A 25994-nucleotide genomic window follows, 5' to 3' on the forward strand; every position below is an offset into this window, starting at 1 on the left:
TTTTTCACATTTTGAATAATAGTAAAGACATCAAAACTATGAAATAACACAAATGGAATTATGCAGTGACCAAAAAAGAGTTAAACAAATCAAAACTATCTTATATTTTAGATTCTTTAAAGTAGCTGCCCTTTGCCTTGATGGAAAGGCAAAGGCTTTGGAGAGAAATTCATACATAGGATCGATCAACTTCACTATTTACATTTAATAAAAAACAAATTTCAAGAATTTAAGCATAAGCCTTTAGATCAAAATGGCTTTAAGATAATGAAAAATTATATTCAATCAGGTGTGTCCAATCTTTTGACTGGAAGTGTACATGAGTTAGAGAAAGTGATCATGAGTTGAAATGATATACAACCTACAATTGATGCTGTCATGATGATGCTACCTTTGCTAGCCGCTGTTAGTTTCCTATTCCCCCCTGTGAGAGCCCTTTTAATCCGAGCCTTTGGCATGTTTGTGTTTGGGTTATGACGGGGTTACGGCTGGTTCCACCTTAAATCAAGCTGCCTGCTTGCCTGCACTGAGCCCATGTTCCCAAAATATCCGGATGAAAGATAAACCGTCCCCTCTCCTCCCCCCCTCTTTCCCTCTCCCATGCCTTCCCTCCCTCCACTTGTCATTTTGTATGTGTGTGTGTGTGTGTGTGTGTGTGTGTGGTGCTCCTGAACTCTTTCCTTAATCCCCCTCCCATCTCACCCCCTCTCTTCTGTCCCCTCATTTTTTTTTCTGAGTGTTGTCTCCACCCATCTCCTAATCTCCCCCCTTTTATCATCTCCCTGTTTTCTCCCTCTCTCCTGTGTTCTGCTCACTCCACCCATGGGCTATTCCCCTCCTCTTTCTCCTCCCTCTCTCCTCCCATCCCAACCTCGACCCAGTCCTCCTCTCATCTCCCTCCTCCTCTCTCCCCTCCTCCACCTTTCCCCTCCCCTCTGTCATTAGCTGGTATATAAGAGCATTGCATCCCTCTCTACCTCTCTCACACACACACACACACACACAGTGTGTTTTCTGGGAAGGGGACAGTCCAGGGGAAACTAGGGATTATATTGTCTACCTGCCTGTCAAGGAATTGTATTCCTATCTGGAACTTCCATTAAAGAGGTACAGCTTTTTGTCTCGTATAGTAATAACATTAAATAGTAGCAGTGTGCTACAAAGCTGCTAATTTTTGCTAAAATTGTTAATATCTTTGCTTTATAAGCTTCCGCTGGTGAATGTTGGTTAAAGAGTATTGTATTTTAAAAATGATGTGCATGCTTTTACCAGACAAATGTTTAGTCTATTGTGCTGTTTCTGCAGCTCTTGAATCATCCTGCTGGAAGCTTTAAAAAAAATTGGCTGAGAATTAGAAATAATAAAAATTTTAGTGCTTTGTGTGTGTGTGTGTGTGTGTGTGTGTGTGTGCGTGTGTGCATGCATGCGTGGCTGCGTGTGTGTGTGTTTCAATATTTCCGTGTCACCTGCTTAAGAGGGTGTAGTCAATTGTATGCTGAAAATGTCATTTTTTAAGGATTTTGGAACTCAACAATATAAATATATAATAAATATATACATTTCATATCTATTGGATTTGTATGGCTGCAACTAGAGTGATTGCATCAATATTGATTTATATTTTTTCCATTTCCTTTTCACTTATCCCTCTCATGCCTCCTCTTTTTGCATTTTCCCCCTTTCACTCTTTTTTTTTCCCTCTTGTGAGCATGCATCAGTAAATTTTCCACCTTCCTTCCTCCCTCTTACATAACTATATGATAATAAATCCAATGTCTGTTTTTCTTCCTTATCTTCTGTCAGATCTAGGAGCAACAGCTGAGAGTGACCGACTCTTCACATTTCTGACAGAATCCTTACCTACACACCAGAAGTGCGAAGTCATCATTGTGCGCCAGTGACATCATTATCGCCTGCTGTCCGTCAGCAACATCGTCGTTCGTCATCGACATCATCAGTGCCAGTGTCATCATCACCGAGCGCCCTTGACATCATCAGGGAGACCATGAGCAGTAACTACAGTGTCGCTCTTTTAGGCCCCGCCCCCTGGGGCTTCAGGCTGCAGGGAGGGAAGGACTTCAACATGCCACTCACCATCTCCAGGGTAAGACTGAAACAACGCATGCATACACACACACACACACACACACACACACGCGCGCGCGCACACACACACAAACACGCACACTCAAAGACAGACACCAACACATGATGATAGGTCTGCTCCAAACCATCTTGCCTCACACCTTCTCAGTTTCCTGGTTTGTGATGCAAACACACACAAACACACACACACACACACACACACACACTTGTATACACCCACTCCTCAGAGGGCTATGGAATGGCATTCCCACAATGCAATTTAGCTGATGGGTGATGAAAAAGATGAAGACTGGTTTTCGTCCCTCCTCCCTTCTCTCTCTCTCTCTCTCTCTCTCTCTCTCTCTCTCTCTCTCTCCCCCTTCTCCCTCTCCCTCTTGCCACCACCACTTCTATCCCTGACCCCCCCCCCCCCCCCCCCCCCCACACACACACACACACACACACACACAAACACACACACACACACACCCTTCCACCCCCACCCATCCCTAATGACCACACAGGAACGGCTTTCTAGCGTTCTATTCATTCCACTTCAGTGTGAGTGTCTATAGTACAGCAATCAAAAGTTCTGGCACACAACTGTTGGCTTCTGTCCCGCTGCATGAACAAGTAACTTGATGGTCCCTTGATTTCTGTGTGTCTACTTGTAACATTTAGACCTTCCTCTTCTTCCCCTCCCAGTGTACTGGACATGCACGCATGCACACCGAAACAAACACACACACACACACACACACGTACATGTGCACACAAATACATTCCCCTCTTCACTTGAACTATACTGTGATCCTGAAACATGATAGTCTAAGTAGGTTCAAGCTTCTGTTCTGCACTGCTTAGACAGTGTGGCTTTATTGGCTAACTCTGCATGCAGCTGACAGACTGGCAAAAAGACTGTAACAAAACAGACACACACACACACACACGCACACACACACACACACACGCACGCACACAACAAATCACTAAAATTGGCAGTATAGGGACTTATGGCAACATGAGACTGATGAATGGGTTGCCAGGTCCTGTGCCAATCCCACTTGGGGCCGCTTTGGGTTGCCATGTTTGTGTTATTACTTTGGATGTGATACTTTTCCCACTAACTGCAGCCATGTGAATTCTTGCCATACTGGTGTGTCTCTCTCTCTCTCTCTCTCTCTGTGTGTGTGTGTGTGTGGGTGGTGTGTGTATGTGAATGTGTGAGGACCGTGGAAGATGCTTATCTGAATAACTGTGAGAAAAGGACAGAGGGGGCAGAAACAAACAAAGAAAGAAAAACAAACGATGAAAGTAAGACAGAAACGTGAAATGATGAAGGAATGAAAAAAATAGAGAAAAACGGAAATAAATTCTAGCTATTCTCATGGTGACCACTAAAGATTTTCTGCTGCCCAGAGAAGTTGGCAGTAAGTAAACCGTAATCGTCCAACCAGCCCACTGTGACCTTTTAGTGCCGCATCAGGATGATGGTTATACGGTCTGAGGTTTTGAGACATTGGCAGGACTGTGAGCAAAGTAATGGCACAGTTGTGGGTATTGATACAATGAACATTTGTTAAGTCTACTGAAATTCATGGAATGTAAGTGGTTGACAAGGCTTAGTACCCTTTTATATTTGAATCCAGATTAAGGCCAGTTCACTACTGAAACCTTCAGAAGTCCAATTTTTAAATTGTTTTAAGTTTACCTGGTCTTTTATGCACACAGCAAGTTATATTTCCCTATGGCTCCTCACATTTTATGAATATAAAAATGATTTTTTCATCTTGTTAGCTAATTTCCCATGTCCTATTTAACTATAAATGCCAAAGAACTTTCTTTTTTTTCATATCCAAATTACTGATAACCTATAACTCATTACTTTCACCTCCTGGAAAATTATGTATCTTTAGTGGTTAACTCATTGTGTACTGGTAGGCATACATAGTAATGCTAACCAATAAACTCCTAGATTTTTGAACTATCCCACCCCTCTGCCCCTCCGCCCCTCCATCCCTCCGCCCCTCCCATCAAATAAAACTGCCATTCTCTCCCCAACTGATATCCCATTGGTTTACACTTTTGAATGATCCCTCCCCGCATATGTCCCGCCCCAATATCCTGTTTCAACCGTAAATACGTGAAATTACGGGAGCAAGTTGCTGTCAAAATGCTGTTTCATCATGATGATTTAACTCATTTCCTAAGATACTGAGTTATTGGAGATACAAGATTTTTATTCAATGGCAACAAACATTTCAAGGGAAACGAGGGAGAGGGAATTTTCAGACTACCTCCGAACAGCAGTGCATTTTGGGAGGTTTGGGGAGACTAAAGCTGAGGCGGGTCGTTATTTAACTAAGGTTATTTAAACCTGTGCAAAAGAGGAGATATATGTAGATTAGCGGAGGAGAGGAGAGGGGAGGAGAGGGGGAAAGAGAGGCATCTGCCTGTGACTGAATGTAAGCTGATATTGATATGTGATGCACCTCACAGAAATGAATGCATATAGAGACTGAGGGCGACTGAGGACTGATGACAGCCTGTCTATATGATACAGATTTATGATTTCACTCGACAGGTCATCTATCTGCATCTTTCTCTCTATCCCCCTCGTTCTTATCATACCTTTATCTTCCTCTCTCTCTCTCTCTCTCTCTCTCTCTCTCTCTGTACCTCTCTCTCATCTCCCTTTGTCTGTTAGATCTTTAGTGAGACATGACTCACTCCACATAAACAATATTGTTTTCAGCCTGGATATAGAACCAAGCCAGAACCAAACCTAACACAACCTTATCCAAACCATTAAATCCTGTTTATGGTGATGAAGGGCGGCGTTTCTGACCGCTGAGCACGTATACACACACACACACACACACACACACTCACACACACACACACAGACACACACACACACACACACACTGCGCGCTCTCTGCCAGTCTAACCATAGAGTTGGTTCTAAGAAGTGACCACAGAATAGGGGTTATTAGAGAATGTAGTACCATTGCCAAACCGCAGTCACTCTCACAGCTGCTGTTGCAAAGCTCTATATGTGAATGCATTGTATGTTCCGTTTATGGCACTTAGCTCTAGCCGTGGTATTATCACATTGTATTGGTATTGCATCATGGGATGGAGTAGTTGTAACTACTATGTCCTGAGCTCTCTGCCCAGTAACTGCTGTTTATGCAAATTGTCCGCTCTCATTTATTTTTTTGGTGCTTTTTTACGGTGCAAGAACGCAGTCCAATAACAGGCCCAGATTGATGGTGTTGCTTCTCAACGTGTCAATAAAATGTTTTACTGTGATCTCAGAGCTCCACAGTGTTCCCGGCTTGACAGTTAGACTGTAAAAGAGCCATTTGGGGAAGGAAGTGAAGGATTTTAGCAAAAGCTCAATTTACAGGCGGTACGTGCGACAGAGAAGGGTTCCTAAGTTTCAAGTATGTCATCTACATTAGTAGCCAGCTTGGATGTTTCCCTACCTTGCACCTATCCTGCATTAGTTCTGCAGGATTTTCCAAATAACTCCATACACAGACACACGCTGTACATACCAATTGAACTAGTACAGTTTGCAGCACAACAGCTGGACAGTTAGTGTATTTTACATTTATAGTACAGGCATTTAGATGATGCTCTCATCCTTGCAATGAGTAAACAGGTAAGGGTTCTGCTCAGGGACGCGTGGCTGTTGATAGGCTGACGTTGGCTATTGTGGGAATAAAACCTGTGATGTTTTAGTCAGGAGACTCTCTCTCTAAGCACTAGACTACCTTGCCTTTTAGTGTTGAATCCATTTACTTGGTTTTCTGCTGAAAGGATTTTTGAGAAAAAAACGTCCCATGTCTATATCTGTACAGACAGAAAATAGCTACCCACCATTTGCAGTTAAATGAATGTGAATCAATATTAAAACCTTTTTGGAGGGGAGCACATTTACTGGATTCGCTGCTAAAATAATTTTGGGGGAAGTTGGCCCAGGGGAGCATATGCATTAAGCTTCTAAGAATAGTTACACGATTTCACAGGTCAGCTCACATGGCCGCCTCACTTAGGAGACAAACTGGTCTCAGATCAGTACTCCTGTTCTAACAGCTGCTGGATATGGGCTGAATATTACACAGAGACAGTATTTGGAGTATTTCAGAAACCGCACAGCAGACTGCTGATACAATTTACAACATTATATTAGAATAATTCATCCATATTCAGCATTTTTTTAGAGGAGAATTTATTTTAGAGGAGATTTATTTAATGATGTTGGAATTTATATGTATTGAACGTATCTAGACAGCAGTAATAGTAGATTTTATATTTCCATACGTGAATTCCTTTACACAATATTCTATACTTCATAAACTTAACATACTTAGATCCCTAATAATGGATCTGAATGTCAGCACTAGATTTACAGATCTTCTATCTAGTGTTGGAGAATCGATGATCACACTTGATAGAGTTAGCGCACTGTCTGCAGCAAAATGACTGGACAGCTAATCTATATTAAAACCTTTTCAAGGAAGAATGCATTTCCCGGAACTGCATCAGTGATGGCTGCTTTGCTGCTTTGTTGCTTCCCAGGAGACTTTGCCTTTCAACAGGCGATTATAACAACTGACCACAGTGATGGGTCTATTTTGAAGGCAGTTTTGTTCTTAAAATAATCTCTCTCCCTCTGTTTCTCTCTCTCTCTCTCTCTCTCTCTCTCCCTCTCTCCCTCTTGCTCGCTCACACTCACACACATCAGTGAATTGGTGTCAAACTGCCGATGTTGCAAGCATCACGCCTCAGCCCATCGGGGCGTCGGAGCCAGTTGACAGCCCTCCATATAACTTAATGATACTTTAATTTATCTTAATCAAAGCGGTCCCATGCCGCTCTATGAGTAGCTATCCATCTCAGGGAAGTAGGAATCAGAGCCAGAATCAACAGGTTATCACTTCCTCTCCCACAAATCAATCTGTCAGTGCCTGTGTGTGTGTGTGTGTGTGTGTGTGTGTGGGTGGGGGCAGATTTGTTGTATTTGGCCATTGTGAAACAGACAAGACTTTTCTGGGCTTGCGGCGGTGGGAGAAGTCATTCTAGACTTAAAGGGATTTGAGCTTGGAGGTCAAGATTTGATCGTTCATTGCGGTATCATTCATTTTGTATTAATTGCCGTTATTAGCAAACCACACTGACGCAGTACCATTAACACGTGAAAAATCACTTCCCCTTCCCCTCTCACACCGTTCCCTCTCACTAATGCGCACATTAACAATTATGCATTAAATCGGGCTTCTATGGCAACAAAACCACTTGTAATAGCTACACTGTTCTTTACTTGTTGGTGAAGGTCTTGGAACATTTTTGGTCGAGAGGATTTTTTTTTGTCGTGAAGTGTGCGCCAATACAGCAGTGATGAATAGAGAGAAAAGAGAGGGATTACCTTTGGAAAATATACTCATCCCTCATATCGCTCATATGTGTGTTGACAGTGATGAAGGTCCTACCTCTGACTTCATCAAGGCATTTCTGTCTACACCGATAATTGGCTGGCTAATCCATTGCTGAAGCCCTCTCGCCCTCACACGTACCAATACAGGAACCATGGTGAAATGAAAATCACACCTGGAATACTTTCAGCAGTCTCCTCAATCAAAAGCCTCCACAGTTTTTCAGGCAGGGTCACATTTGTTACGGAAGTGTTGAGAGGTGATTTGCTCCACTTCAATAAAGGCCTTGAAATAGCTCAGAGCCGTTGAAAGGTTGTGTCACTCATTCATTATATTTGTCAGATAATGACCAAACCTTACCAGTGATTTCATCAAGTCATTTATCTGTACTGGTTAGTCGAAGGAAGTGAGGGAGGCGTAATGATGACAGGATTTTAGCCACGAGACAGTAATATAATCCAGTATTGTAGCTCTTTTACATACCGATACATGAAAGGATAATCCTCAGGCAGATGCGACACATATCACACCTTCACCATTTATCTCTTTTAAAAATCTGTGCTAATTTGAGTAGCATACGTTTTTAAAGTGGGTCACTTTAACTGGAGTGAGCAGTATTATTTTAGGCCAAAAACGCTTTATAACCCTGGCAGAACAGCTAGCCCAGATCATAGCATGTACTGCAATGAATTCACAATGGATAGTCTTGAATACCTTATTGTTTAATGCCGCTAAATGTATTTTCCACAGTGACTACTAATCCTGCCATGTCTCCTCTGTCTTCCTCTCAGACTATGAGCCTCAGGGGAAGTATTGTGTTCATTCATAATGATATTGGTAGACTACCAAGACTGATATAAATATGACTTCAATGGCTGTAGAGTGATTGAGAACCAAGTGGAATAGAAAGAAAAAAAAACTGTTGGGATGACAACAGTGGCTATCCTCTTTCCTGTTTTTGTTTCTGGAGTTCTTTCTCTTGAGGATTCATTTGGACTTGGTGCAGCAGATTCCTTTCAGGCTGGCGAAGGCTGCAGCTTCCTCTTGTTGTGGGTATCTATCTAATTTCAAACCCTTAAGTTTTGTGCCTGCTGGCAAAATAGAGGATCACACAAGCGATAGAGCCAATTCAAAAGTGTGCTCCTGAATGAGAAGGATAATGTTTCTACCAGAGTAATTTCAACCGACTTTTCAACCATTATTCATGTGCAGACTTCTGTAGCTGGCTTGGTGCCTGAGACTTCCAGTTTCCTGCTGTTTACTTGTAGAATCTGCACATATCTCAGGATATAAGAAGACTATCAAACCTTCAACATATATCCATTAAGAATTATGACCTGAGAGTGACTGAACAGTAGTTTGGACTGACAACAATGTCTGTCTCTGGAAAGACTTCTCTTATCAAACAACAGCTCTTACTTCAGGCATAGTATATATTTAGATTACCTGTGTGCTCTAAACTCCTGCTACTTCTCATTAATAGCTTTTTTAGAACTGGATTAATTTACCTCTGGAGTCTGGCAAACTATGGATATGATGATGGTTCAGGATGGAAACATTATTATTTATATTATGTAATATCATTTCATAATAATAATACAGTATTATTTTTTGAATATATTTTTTTTTGTTTTAAGAATTGTTTCATTCTTTAAGGGTTTCTTACCTAGTTGATGCTGTAGGTTCCAAAACTCCCAAAATCTTTAAATCTACAGGTTTGATGTAAGGAATTGTGTTGTTTTTAAGATTACAGTAGGCTTAGTTGGTGACGAGGCATTACATGTTCTACTGTTTCTGCATGAGGCTCTGTCCCTGTAATCTGAAATTTGAGATACTGGTCAACTTGTACTGTGAGTAGAAACCCCTCAATACTCATGCTTTCACTACATTTAGAAGTCAGTTTAGGATAGCTTTAAAGACATCATGGAGTAGAGGTATTCCCACAGTGTCTGGGTGAATTTCTCACCCTCCGAGCTCCAAATTTACTTAATTAAATGCATGCAGAGTAATAACACTCACATACTTTTCTTCTGGATGTAGGTAAATTATTTATTCCTCTAATTAACTTTTTGAGGGTTTTTTTTTGGCAATGTTTCTCTTTTCTTATGTTCACTATTAGATGCCAATTAGATCTTCTTATAAACATTCAAACCAAAACATGACGTATTCTGCAACTTCAAGCCACCAAACTCATTTTAATTACAGCCTCAGTGAGTGTGTGCTGTTGACTACTCACAGGTAACTTACTGTGTGTTCATTTGGAGTAAGTACAGTTCAGTCTAGTGTTCACATGGCTGTGTTCCTGACTGTGTTTCCCCCCCAGCCCAGTCAACGCTACGTCCCTCAACGCCATGACAATCACATCATTGAGTAAGAGTTTGAATGCTGGCTTGTTCGGCTCTGGTTTAGTAAAGTGCAATTAGCTTTTACAACACAAAATTATGTAGTTTGGATGGTGATGCTGGCGCTGTGTATGTTTTGTTTTTTACAATATAGCCCTCTGTTACACCTGGGAGTCCTCCCTTCATTTCCATGTTAAGGAAAAATCCGCTCTTGGACACTCAATCTGTGAAACTCATAAATCTGTGATATGCAATGCACGATGCATTCCAGAGTTATTTTGTGATGAAGTGATGTAATTTACTTTTTGGGTGAACCCACTTTCCCTGAACCTGCCTCAGCTACTTCCACTTCAGTTAGTGATTTCCTTTGCTTGCCAGAATGACTGTTGCCGCTTACTCAAAATTCAACATGTTTTCTGGTCTATTGAGGCGGTCTGTTGGGTGGAGAAATTAGTATTTCTTCCTCTTCTATGATGGATTTCTCACTGTATGATTGTTGAACGTTGATGCAAAACGGTGAGTCTAGAAAGAAGCCCTTGCTCTTTTATTCTGAGGGACTGACACCAAAACCTGACATTTACTGATAATGTTTTAAAATATATAAAAACATTTCTTCTATTCAACTCCATTATAGCTGTGCTGGAAAAATCTTGGTGTGGCGTCACGGAATCTAGATTTGGCTACTTTAACCAAACAACAAAATGGGCCTAAAAAATGCAAGGTACATTGCCAGAACATTTTTTTAAAGTGTTAAAATGTTTTAGGGTGGATTTTCCCTCTAATTTCATTTTTATCCACATATTACTTTTGGTGCTCTTTTCCATTTTATTTATTTCTTTATTCACTCTCTCAACAATCCATCAGACATGATCTTCAGCACTATTAGTGAATTAATGACATGGAAATCTGACCCGTATGAGAGGAATCGTTTGGTTTTTATAGTGTGTGAAAACAGCCTTGCAGTCATACTTGTTTCTAGGCTTGTAATGATGTCACCAGAACGCAGCTGAACTTAACTCACATTACAATTTTTAGCTTGTATCACTGTGGTATTCTAGACAAAAGGGATAGGCTGACTGCAAGAAGTCAGCTAGTGCGGCAAATCCCTGGCCAGTTTCTCAATCTGGTGAGCAAGGCTTTATGTTCCATAATGTGTTTTTTTGTGGGTTTGGCAGCTGTAGCCGCAGTGAACAATCTTATGGGAACCCAACCTAGTATGGCCTTTTCTCATTAGGCTCGCTGGTATTAGCATACAAGTCAGGCAGTGATTATTAGACACGGGTGCACAGCTTTAGGGAAGGGAACCACACCGTTATTTTCAGATGCGTTGCATTCATTAAGTTGTGTGTATATGTGTGTTTGTGTGCGTGTGTGTGGGTGCACGTGTGCATGCACAAACACACACTCTGTGCATATACTATTACAGGAATGTTCAATCATTTAGAAAGGGCCGCTGGCGGGCTCAGAGCCTTTAAAAACTTGCCGTAACATTATATTGATTCTTACTGGCAGTTGGAACACTCCCTTTTATATATAGAATCTCCAGAGTCTGCTTAATGTGGAATTCTGTCCTCCAGTTTCTATTTCATATTGTTGTGTGTCATGTATGGCATGCTCGAAACCCCTCATGCTGTAAATCCATTCTCAGGGTTTAATCAAAAAGTACAAGAAAGTAAAAGATTATTTTATATTCTTTGTCTGAAAAGTGATTTGAGTGGAAATGTGCTGTGAGGTGGCTGATTGTCTTGCTTATAGTGTGTTTCCATACATTAGTAACAGAATGGGTTTTAACTTCCTTCATCTAATCACCATTTGCCAGAACATTTTAACTTAAGACTTTAGACAACGGCCAAAGCATGTAAGTAAAATATTCTCTCTAACATTTGAAACTGGGCAGCGGATTTTGTCGGGCGAACACTGGATCCTGTTTCAGGTGCAGGTCCTTTCATGATGCGGCTGACTTAACTGAGTGTGTGGTTTACTTCTCTCAGGACCATATACATTAGATGAAACCTTGCCTAACACAGTTTATTATGATGGCTCCATACAAGGAGTTTGAGGTGATGTCTCTCTTGTGCTCTCTTAATCTCTCTCTCTCTCTCTCTCTCTTGCACCCTCTCTCTTAGCTTCTTTCCTTCTCTATCTCTGTGCCTCCTTTTTAAACCCCACTCACCCCTATCTTTCTTTCACTCTGTCTCTCTATCTCCCAATCTGCGTCTGGCCTTCTTCAACTCTTAATAACCTACTTGTTGTTATTTTGCTGTTTTCTCGGTTGCTAAGGGATCTCAGCACTTGTGTAGCTGCTGTGCTGTTCATGCTCTGCAGCTTTTACTTTATTATTCCCATTCTTGTTAAAAACAAGGAGCAGGCATATAAACGATAACAATGCTTTCGATAACAGGTTACATGGATAGAAAGGTTTTAACCAGGGTTTGTTAAACATTTTCAGTTTGGGACCCAAACACAAAGTTTATTCCTCCTGGGATTAAAACACATAACTTTTCCTCTCGTGTGGGAACCCACCAAAAGAAGATCCATGACCCATTTTCTGGTCCTGACCCAACAAGGTCCAAGTGAAATAAATAGTTCTGATGGTTGGCATATGGAAGTGGCTCTTGTGGATGTTTCGGTTACAAGGAAACAATCTTGGTATTTGTGTCTCCTGCTCTCAGCGTTGCGATCATAGCGTGATGCGAACCATCTGCCTGTCATCTCTGTCACTCCTCGTGTTGAAAGCAGGCATTGTTCAAAGCACTCAAGCTGGTCAGTGTATGTTCAAACCAGACAATGTTTGAAGCACTCCGGCGAGTCTTTATAGCTGTGTGTTGAAACCAGATTTTGTTCAAAACACTCAAATCAGACGGTTTATGTGTTGAAAACCGACATTGCTGGAAGCACCGTGGCAAGTTCAGCTGTGAAGGTTTTAACACACTGCATGCATGTTTCTCATTCTTTTGAATAGATGTTGACACCAGTCACCCTTTCACTTGTTCATTTACATGAATATATAGCCTGGGAGGGGAATGTTATGTAAAGGGAATGTATGTAAAAAATTGGTCAAAATTCTTGTTGAATTGTGCCATTCAGATAAAGCAAATTTGACTTAAATCTTTTATGTCTCTGCTCTCATTTTCTGAAGAGGATCACAAAACAGGCCTCTCTGGTCACGTTAGCCACTGTCTCCTCTGGTGCAAATTCAAACTGTGGCCAGTGAGGACAATGTTTCACTAGCCCCAGTCTGACAAGTCACTAGCCCCAGTCTGACAAGTCCAACTCACAGGAAAGTGGTGAAGGGAAGTTTCTATTCCTATTCCTAATCACTCTTTCATTCTTTTTTTATCTGTTGTATCTGCTGTAACTGTTTCACCTCTGACGTGTTTATCTAGCTGGTTCATTAAAGGGCAGATTCCTGCAGGTTTATTAATATAAGTTATGTAATAGTGAAGACAAACAGTGGTCAAGTGTTAACGGATGTCCCTGCACATTTGGAGCTGAGCTCAGCTGCTGACTGGGAGTGTGTGGGATAAAATAGGATGTGTATGTGTGTGTATGTGTGTGTCTATGTGCTTCTGTGTGTTAAATGGATTTCTGGGTAGTGTTAAAGCTACCGGTTTTCTGTCGGGGGGCTTGTGGATTAGAGCCTTAATATCTTGGGCAACTTGAGGTGATTCTTACTTGTTGCAAGATTTTTATGTTTCTGTTTCTGATTTTCTCTATGATTTGTTGCACTCTGCAAGGCACTCTGAGAGGCTGAAAACCATCTTGAGCTATGAAATCGTTTTTAATCATAATCATTGAAAACAACTGTTTGCATCTGGAACCCGAATGTCTGGATTTTCTGCCAGCACAAACGATCTCTTGACACATTGATTTCTCTATTCCTCGCACTCTATCTCGCTCTCTTACTCTCTCACTGTCTTTCTGTCTCTCTCTCACTCTTTTGTAAATGAACACATACACATAAGGACATTGAAAAGAAAAAAAGATGCTCTGTTCTGTTCTTGATCTATTGTAAGGCCTCCACTTGCACTTTCCAAGAAAATACTCTATTCTGTTCCAACCATAGACTGTAAATAATAGGGTTCTTCTAACACTCCTGTTTGTATGTGGGTTACCTGTTGCACTCACTCTGTTGCTGAATAAAGAATAACAAATTTTACTGACGTCATTAATGCCAGATCTTAATGAAGTGTTAGGCAGCAGCCATGATGTTTATATTTCAGTTTAACGACCTTTAAAACTTGATTTGGAGGAGAGAGAGCAGTGTTTCTTGTGTTTAGGTGTGTGTACGTGTTTGTGAAAGAGAGAGAGGGAGAGAGAGAGGGAGGGAGAGGGAGGGTGATTGTGTGCGTCTGAGGGGGCGAGGTACTAATTGAGGGAAAACACAGGATTGGATATTTTGCGGTAAGCATTTGGTCCGTAACAGCTCCAGAGTGGTTAGTGTGAACACACCCCTAGAAATGAGTCCAACTGTACAGAATAAAGAGCCCACAGATTCAAAGTACCCAGTATGCAATTTTTTTCTCTTTCTCTTTCTCTCGCCCCTCTCTCTCCCTCTCTTTCCATCCACCCATCTTCAATCAATGTCATGCAGATCCTTCATCCCTCTCTCCCTCCTTCCCCTCTGTGGTTGCGAGTGGTGGTGAGTGATGTTGTGTGTGTTGGGCTAATATGACTATAAAAGGTTGGGGCCACAGAGCCTTAACACTAATCCGGGTGCAGAGCCTCTTTTATTAGCCGTGTGTGTGTGTGTGTGTGTGTGTGTGTGTGTGTGTGTGTGTGTGTGTGTGTGTGTGCGCGCGAGTGAGTGAGTGAGTGAGAGAAAAAGATAGATAGAGAAAAAGAAACAGACAGACAGAGGGATGTAACACATTAAAGATCTCCCTACATCTAAATCCATCTTGCACTTTCTCATCCTTAACTATAGTTTCACATTCAGCAGCAACATTTAAATCCACTTTAAATGAGGCCTTGTAGCGCCACCAAGTTCAATAGCTACGCTTGAGGTTGGTCAGCCCAACCTGAAAGAGTGAGAGCCACTTCACAGTGAGAACAACCACAACCACAGCTGCCCACTGCAGGTTCCACTGAAGTGGTGTGTGTATGTGTGTGTGTGTGTGCCTGTCTGTGCGCACGTACATGTGTGAGTGTGTTCAGTGAAGTGGTCTGTGTGTGTGTGTGTGTATGTTCAGTGAAGTGGTCTGTGTGGTCCTTTTTTATGGTGTCAAAAGAAACAAATGACCTCACTCCCCTTTGGACACACTTAGACCTTCTGTGTGACCAAGAATGGTCAGAACTGAGCTGCAAGGATCCTGCTTTTGTTCTCTAAGGACATTAGCAAAATGTAAGCACCGTTTTATTCAATATAACAGTCAGAAGCCTAAGTATTTGGACAGCTGTTGGGTAGAGCTAAAGTTGCTCATTTTTCCTGGTGCCATTGTAGTAATATGGCTCAATATTGCTATTTATCTTACATTCATCTTTTGAAGTGAAGTCCATATTACACAGTAGATCGGAGTCAACAGGAAACAAATCGCTGTCCAATTTCTTATACTTTGTTGATTGAAACAAATTAGTATGATATCAACATTTTTTTATGAAAGCAAATTGCTGTAACGATAGCTTCAGCATGGTCTTAGATACAATGCTTTGGCGTCATGGGAAAAAGACAAGAGATACTGTATGTGTAACATCCTACGCACATTTCCAAATTTGTCACTGTCCTCCCCCAGCCTACTGATAAGGATGGTTCTGGTTTATATGACAGATACTGACACAATATATAGGCCTCTCTGGGAGGTGACTGTGAGTGCAAGAGAAGTGCTAGAAACCCCATTATCAATATTTTAGAGCTGGATTTACAGTAAAACATAAAACCTGATATTTGGGACAGATTGGACCTTTTTATATATTGTTGAAGCAGTTAAAATTAGATTTAAAATTCTTTCTCCGTGTTCAGACCACCATGAGAATATTACATTTGTGTCACCATGATTTACAAATCATATATTTCACACCTGTATAAATCCAGTCTAAGATAGTAATTTAAGTACAGGAGAAAACATATACTTTACAGCAGTTAACTAGCAAATTCTTTTGTGTGGCTTCTCACTTTTCACATGTCTCTAAAGGAAATGGGGTGTTTTCAGGATGGTGTAGAGTCCACACATAGAGAACACATAATTACACATTTAATTCATCTTGGTGCGGACTCCATCCCTCTTGTATGCTTGTTAAATGTTTAGTTGCCTCTCTAACACATGCTTACAAAGTCTGTTCACCATTGTTCACAAAGAGATGGACAACAACATTAGTTATGGGTGTGGAAAAATGTTTTTTAGGCTTTGGCTCTCGTCACTTTTGCCACACAGGTTGTGCTCATTGCTCAAATGGTAGACATACTGTACTTATAATGTGGTTCAATTATATATTTAAGATCCCAGTATTTATGTAATACAGCATGTTGTGCATGCTTTAGTGAACCCTGACTGGTGTATTTCATACCAACCCCGCTGCTCGGGCATCAGCATTCTTTTGTGTGACTTGAGTCTGTTTCAAATTAACCAGCTTCCCCCCAGAGTGGAAGTGCAGCAATTAAACTTTGTTTAGATGCTGACATTTAAAGCATACCACAAAAATCATGCAGGGCATTGAAATCCAGAGACAACAGACATGGGGTGTACACGTATTTTATGATGCGTGCAAACTAAGAGTTGTCTGGCTTGTAATTGCAGTTTCCTCAAAGCCCATAAAACCGGTATGTGTCTACATCATGTAGAGTCCTATTAGCTATTTGTCACCTTTTTAACAGCATTTTGTGTGGAGTATAATGGTTTAATTGTTTTTTACTGGGACTACATTCATTTTTACTTGATCTCTTTTGTAACAGGCAAGTGTGCATTGAGATAAGCTTCATTTTGATTGCTTACTGATGTAGCTATTGTACAACATCAACCTTTTAACATGCTAGCTACACTGCTGCTGCTGCACTTTTGCTTTACACTCAGGAAGAACAAGTCCTGCAGTACTAATACAGTACACATGAAGGGTATGGGAACTTCACACTGTGTACTGTCACAGGTGATATGGGAAAATATCAGTTTGATACATTTAAGATATACAGAGGCCCAAATGCTGATGCATGTCTAGCATCACATTAGTGTTGTTTTCTGTGACAGTTCATTTTGTAGTCACCCGATAGTCACCAGATTTTGTTTTTTTCACCATTTACTCAACCAAACGTGGAAAACAGTATGGCAGTTTCAGCTTCCTGATATTGCATTTTCAGTATACTGATGCTGGAAAAAATGATTGCCCTCGTCACTATTTTTATAAAACAAGCTACTGATCAGGAAGTGCTACATGATGTAGTGGAGAATTTGGACACAAGGATCGTATTAACGGCCATGATCTTTTCCCCCACACATGCTGTGGGTAGGAGACCTTCTGAACTTCCTCTCTGTTCTCTAACAAGCTGTAAGCCCAGTATGACAGCAGGTCGTAAAGAAGAAAAGAAGGTAATTCAAAGAAGAACATCCCTGCTATTAGAAACGCATCAGTGAAAGTACAGTACAGCCACTACCATGTGGTAGAGAATTAGGTCTGTCATTAGGCTCGGCCAAATACTTCTGTTATGGAATGGATCCGTAAATCCCGTGATAAACACAGAGTGAATGTCTCCCTAATTACTACTACACCTCGCCCCACCCAGTGATGATAATGCTGATGGTGATGTTGCTGGTTTAGCTGATGAAGATGTCTGTGGTTGTTGTGTTTTTTGCAGCTGACAGACGGTGGGAAGGCGTCCAAAGGTGGTATTGCTGTCGGAGACTTGGTTCTGTCTATTGACGGCATCGCCACAGAGGGCATGAACCACCTGGAGGCCCAGAACAAGATCAAGAACTGCACCGGCAACCTGAACCTCACTCTGCAGAAGTAAGAGATGAGCTGACACACAGGCTCACACACACACACAGTCATACACACATATACACAATGGCCCAAGTGTGCGCAAGTGTACATACACAGATATACACACATATACTGACAAAACATAAGTTAACAAGTAAACAAACATAGTAGATCTCCCCTAAGGCCATGAGCAATAAGACACATCATTCCCCAAAGTTTCGTCAAAATCCAACCAGTGTAGTTCAAGATATTGTGCGTGAAATACAGACAATTAAACAAACATTTTAGCGCCCCCTATAGGCCAATTAGTGTAATTTTGAAAATGCAGGAATGGAGCAATGACACACACCATTCCCTGAAGTTTAGTCAAAATTCAATCAGTGGCATCCAAGACATTGTGCGTGACAGACGGACGGACGAACAGACTGACGGACTGGGGCCGATCCATAGTCCCTCCCCTGATTTCACTGTGGGGGACAACTAAGCAACAACACATCCCTCTTCACTTGAAAATGATTTAACGTGCGAACTGCATGAACACCTTGTGCAGTGGAGTGGGAAGCCGTTTATCTCCATGACAACACAGGAACCGTACATTCCCTTCCAAACTCTTGCATCCTCCCAGACCCAAGCCCCTCTCTGCATCAAATTAAGAGTCCATGCTTCCCCTTTCAACCCCAGACGCCCCGCGCACAGGCAGATGTTCACTGTTGTTGTAGGAGTTAATCTTAGCTCCAACACGCTACAACACCATTAGTTCTGCCCGGTCTCCCATTCCCTAAAGGGAACAGGGGAGAGAAATAACTGGAATCACAGAGAGAGCATCACACATGTGGACCACCCTTGTTCCCCAAGGCCTACTCTACAGAGGAATCCTGTTGTACAGTGGAGCTGATTTATCAAGACCAGTTGTGTGTGTGTGTGTGTGTGTGTGTGTCAACATCTGTTTGTGTGTGTCTGTGTGTCTGACTTTATATTGGTTGTCATATGTTTTGAATTGTCTGGTTCTTCTTTCTTTCTGGTTCTTCTTCTTTTTTATTTAGTTTTGGCAGCACTTGTGCACACATGCATGCGTGTGTGTGTGTGTGTGTTTGCGTATGTGTCTGTGTGTGTTTTTATTGAAACAACGTGAGATATTCAGGGTTTCTACACTTGTCTTCGTAGTTATGTCATCAAGGATGAAAATGAAATTAGAATGGATTGCAATAAGATGCTCAATTTCTCTCTTTCTATGTTTTGTCTCTGTCTCTCTACCGTTCTGCCTTTTTCTCTCTCTGTCTGTATATTTTATATCATGCTCTGTTGCTCTCTTTGCGTCTCTCCATCTCTCCCTGTCTGCATGTCTGGATTTCTCATTCACTCTCCTCCCTTGATGCCTTTTCATCTTTCTCTCACCCCTCCCCTCATTTGAGGCTAACTGAGCGTGTCCTCTAATTTCTGTCCAAATGATGACAGACTGAAGATGTTTGCTTTTGGTCTAATGGCAAAAAACACATACTATAATACCGCAGGGCTTACAGTAACTCAAGGCCAGTGTGTGTGTTTCTGTGTGTGTCTATGTCTGTGTGTGTGTGTGTGTGTGTTTGTGCAAGAGATGGTCCATGATCAAACTCCTCTTTATGATGAGGGAAGCAGGTCTTAGAATAACACTGGGCTAAAGGTCATGGATGGATGATTTACCTGACATGAATGAGAGTCCATATTATGATGGATGGCTGAGGTTTTTACACTGAATAAGATCAACAGAACGGCCACGTTTCATCGACAACGATGTGGAAGTTACACAACCATGGGTCCAGCACTGGGACGGAAACCCTTGTTGCCTGGAGCAGTAGCGATGTTTTGATTCAAACACAAAAGAAAACAAAAACATCTTAATTCATCTTGCTTGATATAGCGCTGGTTACATATCATCCCAATGAGCTGTTTTCTTTTGCAAAGCTCAGTTCAGTCTAGTTGGCCAAGTGTGGCCAGTATGCTCCAGCCCACTTACTTAAACAGCTGCATGGCTTTTGAATAGGAAAACTGCTTATACAGCTTGTCTCAAGAAAGCTCTAATGGATACAACATCACCAAAAAATTCTCACAGATTAATTGTTGCTCCGTCATTAATTTTAAACAGGAAAAGGACAGGTATGGTATGTGCGGAGATGCGATCCAAGCCCCGGATTAAGGTTTATATAGTGGAACGATACTACCACACCCTGCATCTGCTTATATAGTTTGTCTGCCCAAAGCTACATGAAAACATATGGCTAAAAAATACTGAGAAAAGACTAATAGATTCAACATTACTGTGCTTTATCTAATGTTTGGCACAGCGACAAAGGAGGCTGACTTGACTTGCTCCTTTGCAAAAATCTTCACATAACTGAAAGTTGCCTACGCAATACTTTTGATCGCTTCAACTGTCACGCCGCATACTTTCTGTTATTACTCACTGATCTTTCCATCGCTCATGGTTTTCAAATGCAGCGTCGACCAGATCAAGAAAGGGCCTATTAATTTGAAATGGTGGACGTTTGTTTTCAGTTATTTCATTAAGGCGCCAAAAGAGCTGCCAAGTGCCAATGTAATTGAATAAATCTCATGTAAGGGTGCGCTTGTTTTTGGGACCAGTTATAGGATTATCTGTTCCGCATTGCTCTGTGCTTTGTGGGAGACATCAGGGCTTGAGGGGTTGATTCGCTCCCCTATTGGAAACACATGCAAAGGCTTGTTTCATTAAGTGGCATTATTATGGCCTTTGTGACCAGGGGGACAGCTGGCTCCAGATTCAGATTTACTGGGATACTTTGGGATACAGTAGATTGGTTGTAATCCCTACTCCTTCCTCAGATCCCATTTACAATGAGAACTAATATCAGGGTTTCTGTTTGTTGCTTGGCATTCATTGGCACTGGGGAGAGAGAGAGAGAGTTAGACATATAGAGAGAGAGTGTTATGCCTAGGTCGACATCTGGACTTTAATGGGTGTACATGCGTAATGGAAAGAAACAATCTGGTCCACTGTTTCTGTTAGTTTTTATAGGCATCTCTCGCTTCTCTTTTCATTTTTTCCCCCTTCCGCGTGCATGTTTTGATTGGGTTTGTCACTGGGTCAGATAGCGAAAGGAATGATAGCAGTGGAAAGAAGATATGGAGAAATGGTAACAATGCATGTGGTGTGTGTATATGTGTGTCCGTGTGTGTGTATCTGAAAAGGAGACAGGTTGTTATTCCTTTTCCAAATAAAGGGATGATTTAGGAGGAGGGACGGGAAGAGGAGATGGGCAGCAGATGTGAGAAGGAGAAAGCGAGAGAGAAATAATAAAAGGTTAAAATGAGCAACAAGACAATATGTGCGTTGTGTCATGTTCGATTTCTCTTTCATGAGCAGCGTCTTAAAGACACACTTTGATATTCTCAGATTCATTTTACAAACTCTTTCTCCAGATTTTTGGTGCGGTCAAATTATCAGTTCGGTTCCCATGTTGAATTGCAGAGTTTTTACTTGCAATTTTTTTCACATCACACAGGTTTTTTACTTTAGATACAGATCTCAAATAAATCAAACACACTGTTTTTATCAGTGTCTTTTTTTTCAGTTTCTTTCACCCATGAATGATCCCTCTTTTATTCTTTTATTCTTTTTTGAGTATTAATGTTCCAACAGTCCTTTGAGCTTGCAAAGATTACAAACATATTTCACCCTTTAACAGTTTCTTTCTCCTTTACATTAGGATTTGGTTGACTTGCTTTATCTTCTGTCTCTAGCTAGATTGTTCCAAATTTACATAGCAAACATTACAGCTGTAAATGTTCCACTTGCATAATTTAAACTAACTTTGATTCAGTTGTTGAGAATATAATTTATACTGTATAGTATATAGACTTACTCATTTTGAAGGTAGCTGTTGCACATGCAGACTGCACGCACATGTTATTCATGATCTATATGAACTGAAGTCCTACATCTCAGCTTATTTGGATGAACTATATTTGGCTACAGCACCAAGTGTCTGGCAATGCAGTGTGTAAATTAAATTACATGGCTGTAAGTCTGTCACTGTCACAGAGGGAGAGAGAGCCTGTGCATGCTTTCAAATAAGATCAGCATCACCTCCTTTCTGTAACCTAGTAGAGGAGTTATGCAACATACACACAAATACAATTATTCAGTTAGTTCTCTAATATTTCCCACTATAAGCTTCTTTTTAGTTAATGTGAAACCAGTTACATTTACGCCTGTCTGATAATTGAAAATTCATTTCCCACAGAACCAGTATACCAGTAAGGGAATAAATGGTTGCAGTAGACGTCAGCAGTATTTGTTGTTTTACTCAACACATCACTCTGTGCCTGAGCTTTCGCTTCTGTCCAGGAATGCTCTCTGTATTGTTGGGTTAATAATAGCGCTAAACACTAGCTTATGGTCCATGAACTTTGGTGCCTTCATGTCTCTCCTGCGACCAGTGTGTGTGCATGTGTTTGTGTGTGTGTGTGTGTGTGTGTCTGTGTCTGTGTGCATAATGCCAGAAAGGATACCTAAGCTTAACTATTTAGCAAACAAAGCAAAACAATGTCAGATTGCTGTTTTTTTGGTGTGGTATGTTTGCTAGATGGTTAAGCTTGGGTTTCCTCTCTGGCATTATGCACACAGACACGTGCACGCACGCACGCGCACACACACACACACACACACACACAATGATTAACTGTACAGCAGCATTTCTCTGAGGGAGAAAGACAGAAACTCTGAGAGGCAGAGAGAAAGAGATGAAAGTTAAGTTAAAAGGAAGAGTCAAGGGAGGCAAATGGAAGCAACAGATAGAGACAGAAGGGAGGGAGGGAGGTAGAGGGAGTGAAAGGAAGAGGGATGGAGAGGGAGAGATAAATCTAGAGAGATGGTTGGACACTCCAAGGCCCATTGTGTTTCTGATCAACTTCCTTGAAGTCTCAGCAGTTTCTGTAAACTTTGGATCACATCATCATCATCATGTTAAAGCATCACTGTCCCGCATTAAGATTCATGAATCTCCATAAAGTTTTACTGTCAGCGCTGACAGAAAGCTGTGGGAAAAAACACAGTTGATTTGCTGGGAGGATTTTTTTTTCCAATGAATCACTGATCTTCAATGTCCAACTCAGTTCCATTTGATAAGACCAATAAAAACAGCTAATATCTTGTTATCTAGATCTGTTCTTAACACACACACACACACACACACACACACACACGCACACACACATACACACACACACACACACACACACACACACACACACACACACACACGCACACACACACACACACACACACCCTCCTCAGTCTCAACTATAGCAGACAAGAAAGTCCCCAATAGACGGATGGCAGTGGAAGAGTTTGGGATGGAGGGATCAACAGAGGGAGATGAGGGAACAGAGGGAGGACGGGAACAAGAAAGAAGGGAGAGGGAGGGAGGAGGGATTGAGAAAAGGATAGGGGAGGAATGAAAGGCAGGGAAGGGAAAGGAACTGAAGGTAGAGTTTGGGAGGGAGGGACGAGATGAAATGAGAAAGCAGTGGGGATAAACATTTGGGAGGCGCTGACGAAACAGAAAAGAAGAGGGATGATTCCTCGGTGCTGATGGCTTTGTGCTGGAGCGGTCCCACCAGCACAGCGCAATCACAGTGTTTCAACACTTTAATTACGCTCGTTAGCAATGTAATTATTCTCTTTAGAGGGACACCAAAGTATTAAACTGTTCATTTCAACCAATCATGCCGTCTCTCAACAAAACCACCTTTGTATTTCGCTGCTATTTGACTGCCAGTGTCTGGCTAAACGCTTTATTCCCTATAGTCAAGTCTCTCAGAAACCCACTGGACTATTTAATGAGTGTGTGTGTGTGAGTGTGTGTATTTGAGTGTTTTTTAAGAATAGTAAAGGTACAGCCTGATAGGATAAAGGCTTTTGTTGGAGGGAGCTAAGACGTACAAGTAGGTAACAAACGGCGCTTTTGACGAAAGCCGAGACTCAGCTGACCTCACTCACATGCATGCACATCCCAACACACAATACATGCATGCAGTAGACGCACAGAAAGAGAGAATGAAAGGGCGATTCAAGCAAACAAGCAATCACAGGAACAAGCGAGGTTCTGTGTCGTGCTGAGTTAATTGGTTCCACTTCTCTCCTCTTTTTATCAGAGTGGAGATCTCACCCCGTTTGAAAAGACGCCGGAGAGGATAATTACACTGTTTGAAAAGCCTGTTCTTTGTGACTAAGCGTCTCGATGGTGGAGCAGTCACATACATACATAATAGTGCGGTCTCCTGCATTCATGTAGAAAGCCACAGGGATAGGCCACAATAATTCATAGGGATGGATAAACACAATCAGATTTTAGATGGTTCATGATTTTGCTGCAACACTGGATTACAAGGCAATGGTCATTTTTGTTGTTTACTGTAGAGGCATTGATCTATGCACTCTCTCTCTCTCTCTCTGTCTCTCTCTGTCTCTCTCTGTCTCTCTCTCTCTCTCTCTCTCTCTCTCTCTCCAATACACACACACACACATGCACATGCACACAAAGAGATGATTAAATTCAATCCAGTAGGTAATTAGTAGATGTCCTTGCCCTCCACTATCTAAGTTGATCTTGCCATTCATTATCATGAGTCTGACAATCTTATATGTATTAACGCAGAGATTTTCGTGGCTCCAATCAAATTGGCAGAATTTTTAGCAGATGGAATCCTTGTTTTATTGTAAACTAGAAGGGCACTCGGAGAGAGCAGACCTCCGCCAAGGTTCCTGCTATTATTGCTTGTTCGTGATTCGGATCCGGATCCGCTCCAAAATTTAATGGGTTCTTCCTTGGCCCATGCTACACCCGTCCACGAAGTTTCATGAAAATGGGCCAGTAGTTTTTCCGTAATCCTGCTAACAGACAAACAAACAAACAAACAAACAAACAAACGGCACTGAAAACATAACCTCCTTGGCGGAGGTAATTAAGATGAACAGGCACCAGTGAAACATGATGGATCCACATCTTTAATGGTGTGAATCTCTAGAGTCTAGAATGATAGCCTCTGATAGACTCTTTTCTAGCTTCACACACACACACACACACACGCACGCACACTTGAGTTATTTTGAGTCTGGAAGTGTGGGTGCTGTCAGGCAAGGGGATTGGGTGAGGAAAGTTTACACAGCGTTGGAGTATACATTTTCATTTTGTTTACATTGTGTTCCCCAAATAGAGGAAAGATCCCTAGGATGTGCTGCTTATGCTGTTACTGATCCACAGCCACATGGGCAGCAAACACAGGCACACACATGTACACGTGCACTGATGCCAGACCGCCTTAGTGTTACACTGGTGTATTATCGTACCTGGGTACTGCTGCCTCTATCACGTGTTTCATGTCATATTTTCAATCTTCAAATTGAATAGTCATGTGAATTCACAAATATATGACTGCACATAAGCATGAAACTCACAAATGTAAATGATCTTTTTTTTCTTCTCGCAATGAAATATGACATTGTCTGCGAGTGCATACCTGACTTAATGGCCTGCATGATATCACAAATATGAGAAGGTATTAGTTACGTATTTGCTCATTTAATATCTGAGTCAGTTACCTATTTATAGCCAAGACTCAAACTTTAATCAAATGATCTATCTCCCGGTTTCTTAAACTTTGGATTGGAACCCAAAATGGGCCGCATGCTCACTTGTGATTGGCCCCCATGTGACAAGAACAGGATGTTTTCATGAGCCTGGGTCCCGGGGAGAGAGAGCTCATTGGATTCCACACTGACAAAAGATTGGAGAGACTTTCCCTATGGCAAACATCTGCCCTGCTGAAGTGACTTTTCTTCATCTGCTACAAGTAAAGATAATTTGTCAAAACGTGGCGCTTATAAAAACTTATTCCTAGTCATTATAAACCCCTGATGATTCTGCCTTATCCCTATTTTGCTTTGTCTTCATTTATCTGCTTCATCAGTTAGAGGAACATGTGAGACTTGATCTGCAGAAATTCTCAGCCCTGTGCAAATCCTCTGTACTAGTACACACACACGCACACGCGCACACACACACACACACACACACACACACACACACACAGACCAGTCACTGTCCACCTGCCAGTGTCACTTACTCTGCTCTGATATTTGCCAAAGATGTTCTAAAGCCAAGAGTGCTAAACTGGGCTCACCTGTCTCTGTCTT

General features: G+C 41.6%; 1 protein-coding gene across 4 annotated transcripts in view; it reads left to right on the plus strand.

Annotated features, from left to right (window-relative positions):
* Window positions 1-1005: 1005 nt before the first annotated feature.
* pdlim5a (PDZ and LIM domain 5a) overlaps window positions 1006-25994 on the plus strand; it is a 72208-nt gene continuing 47219 nt past the window's right edge. For all 4 annotated transcript variants that reach the window (XM_071917976.2, XM_071917977.2, XM_078284993.1 and 1 more), the window contains exons 1-3: window positions 1006-1107; window positions 1804-2104; window positions 17655-17806. In XM_071917976.2, coding sequence (XP_071774077.1) covers window positions 2006-2104; window positions 17655-17806 — 251 coding nt within the window. In that variant the 5' untranslated portion in view covers window positions 1006-1107; window positions 1804-2005. The remainder of the gene's footprint in view (window positions 1108-1803; window positions 2105-17654; window positions 17807-25994) is intronic.

Source organism: Centroberyx gerrardi, chromosome 8 (genome assembly GCF_048128805.1).
Source record: "Centroberyx gerrardi isolate f3 chromosome 8, fCenGer3.hap1.cur.20231027, whole genome shotgun sequence".
Lineage (NCBI taxonomy): Eukaryota > Metazoa > Chordata > Actinopteri > Beryciformes > Berycidae > Centroberyx > Centroberyx gerrardi.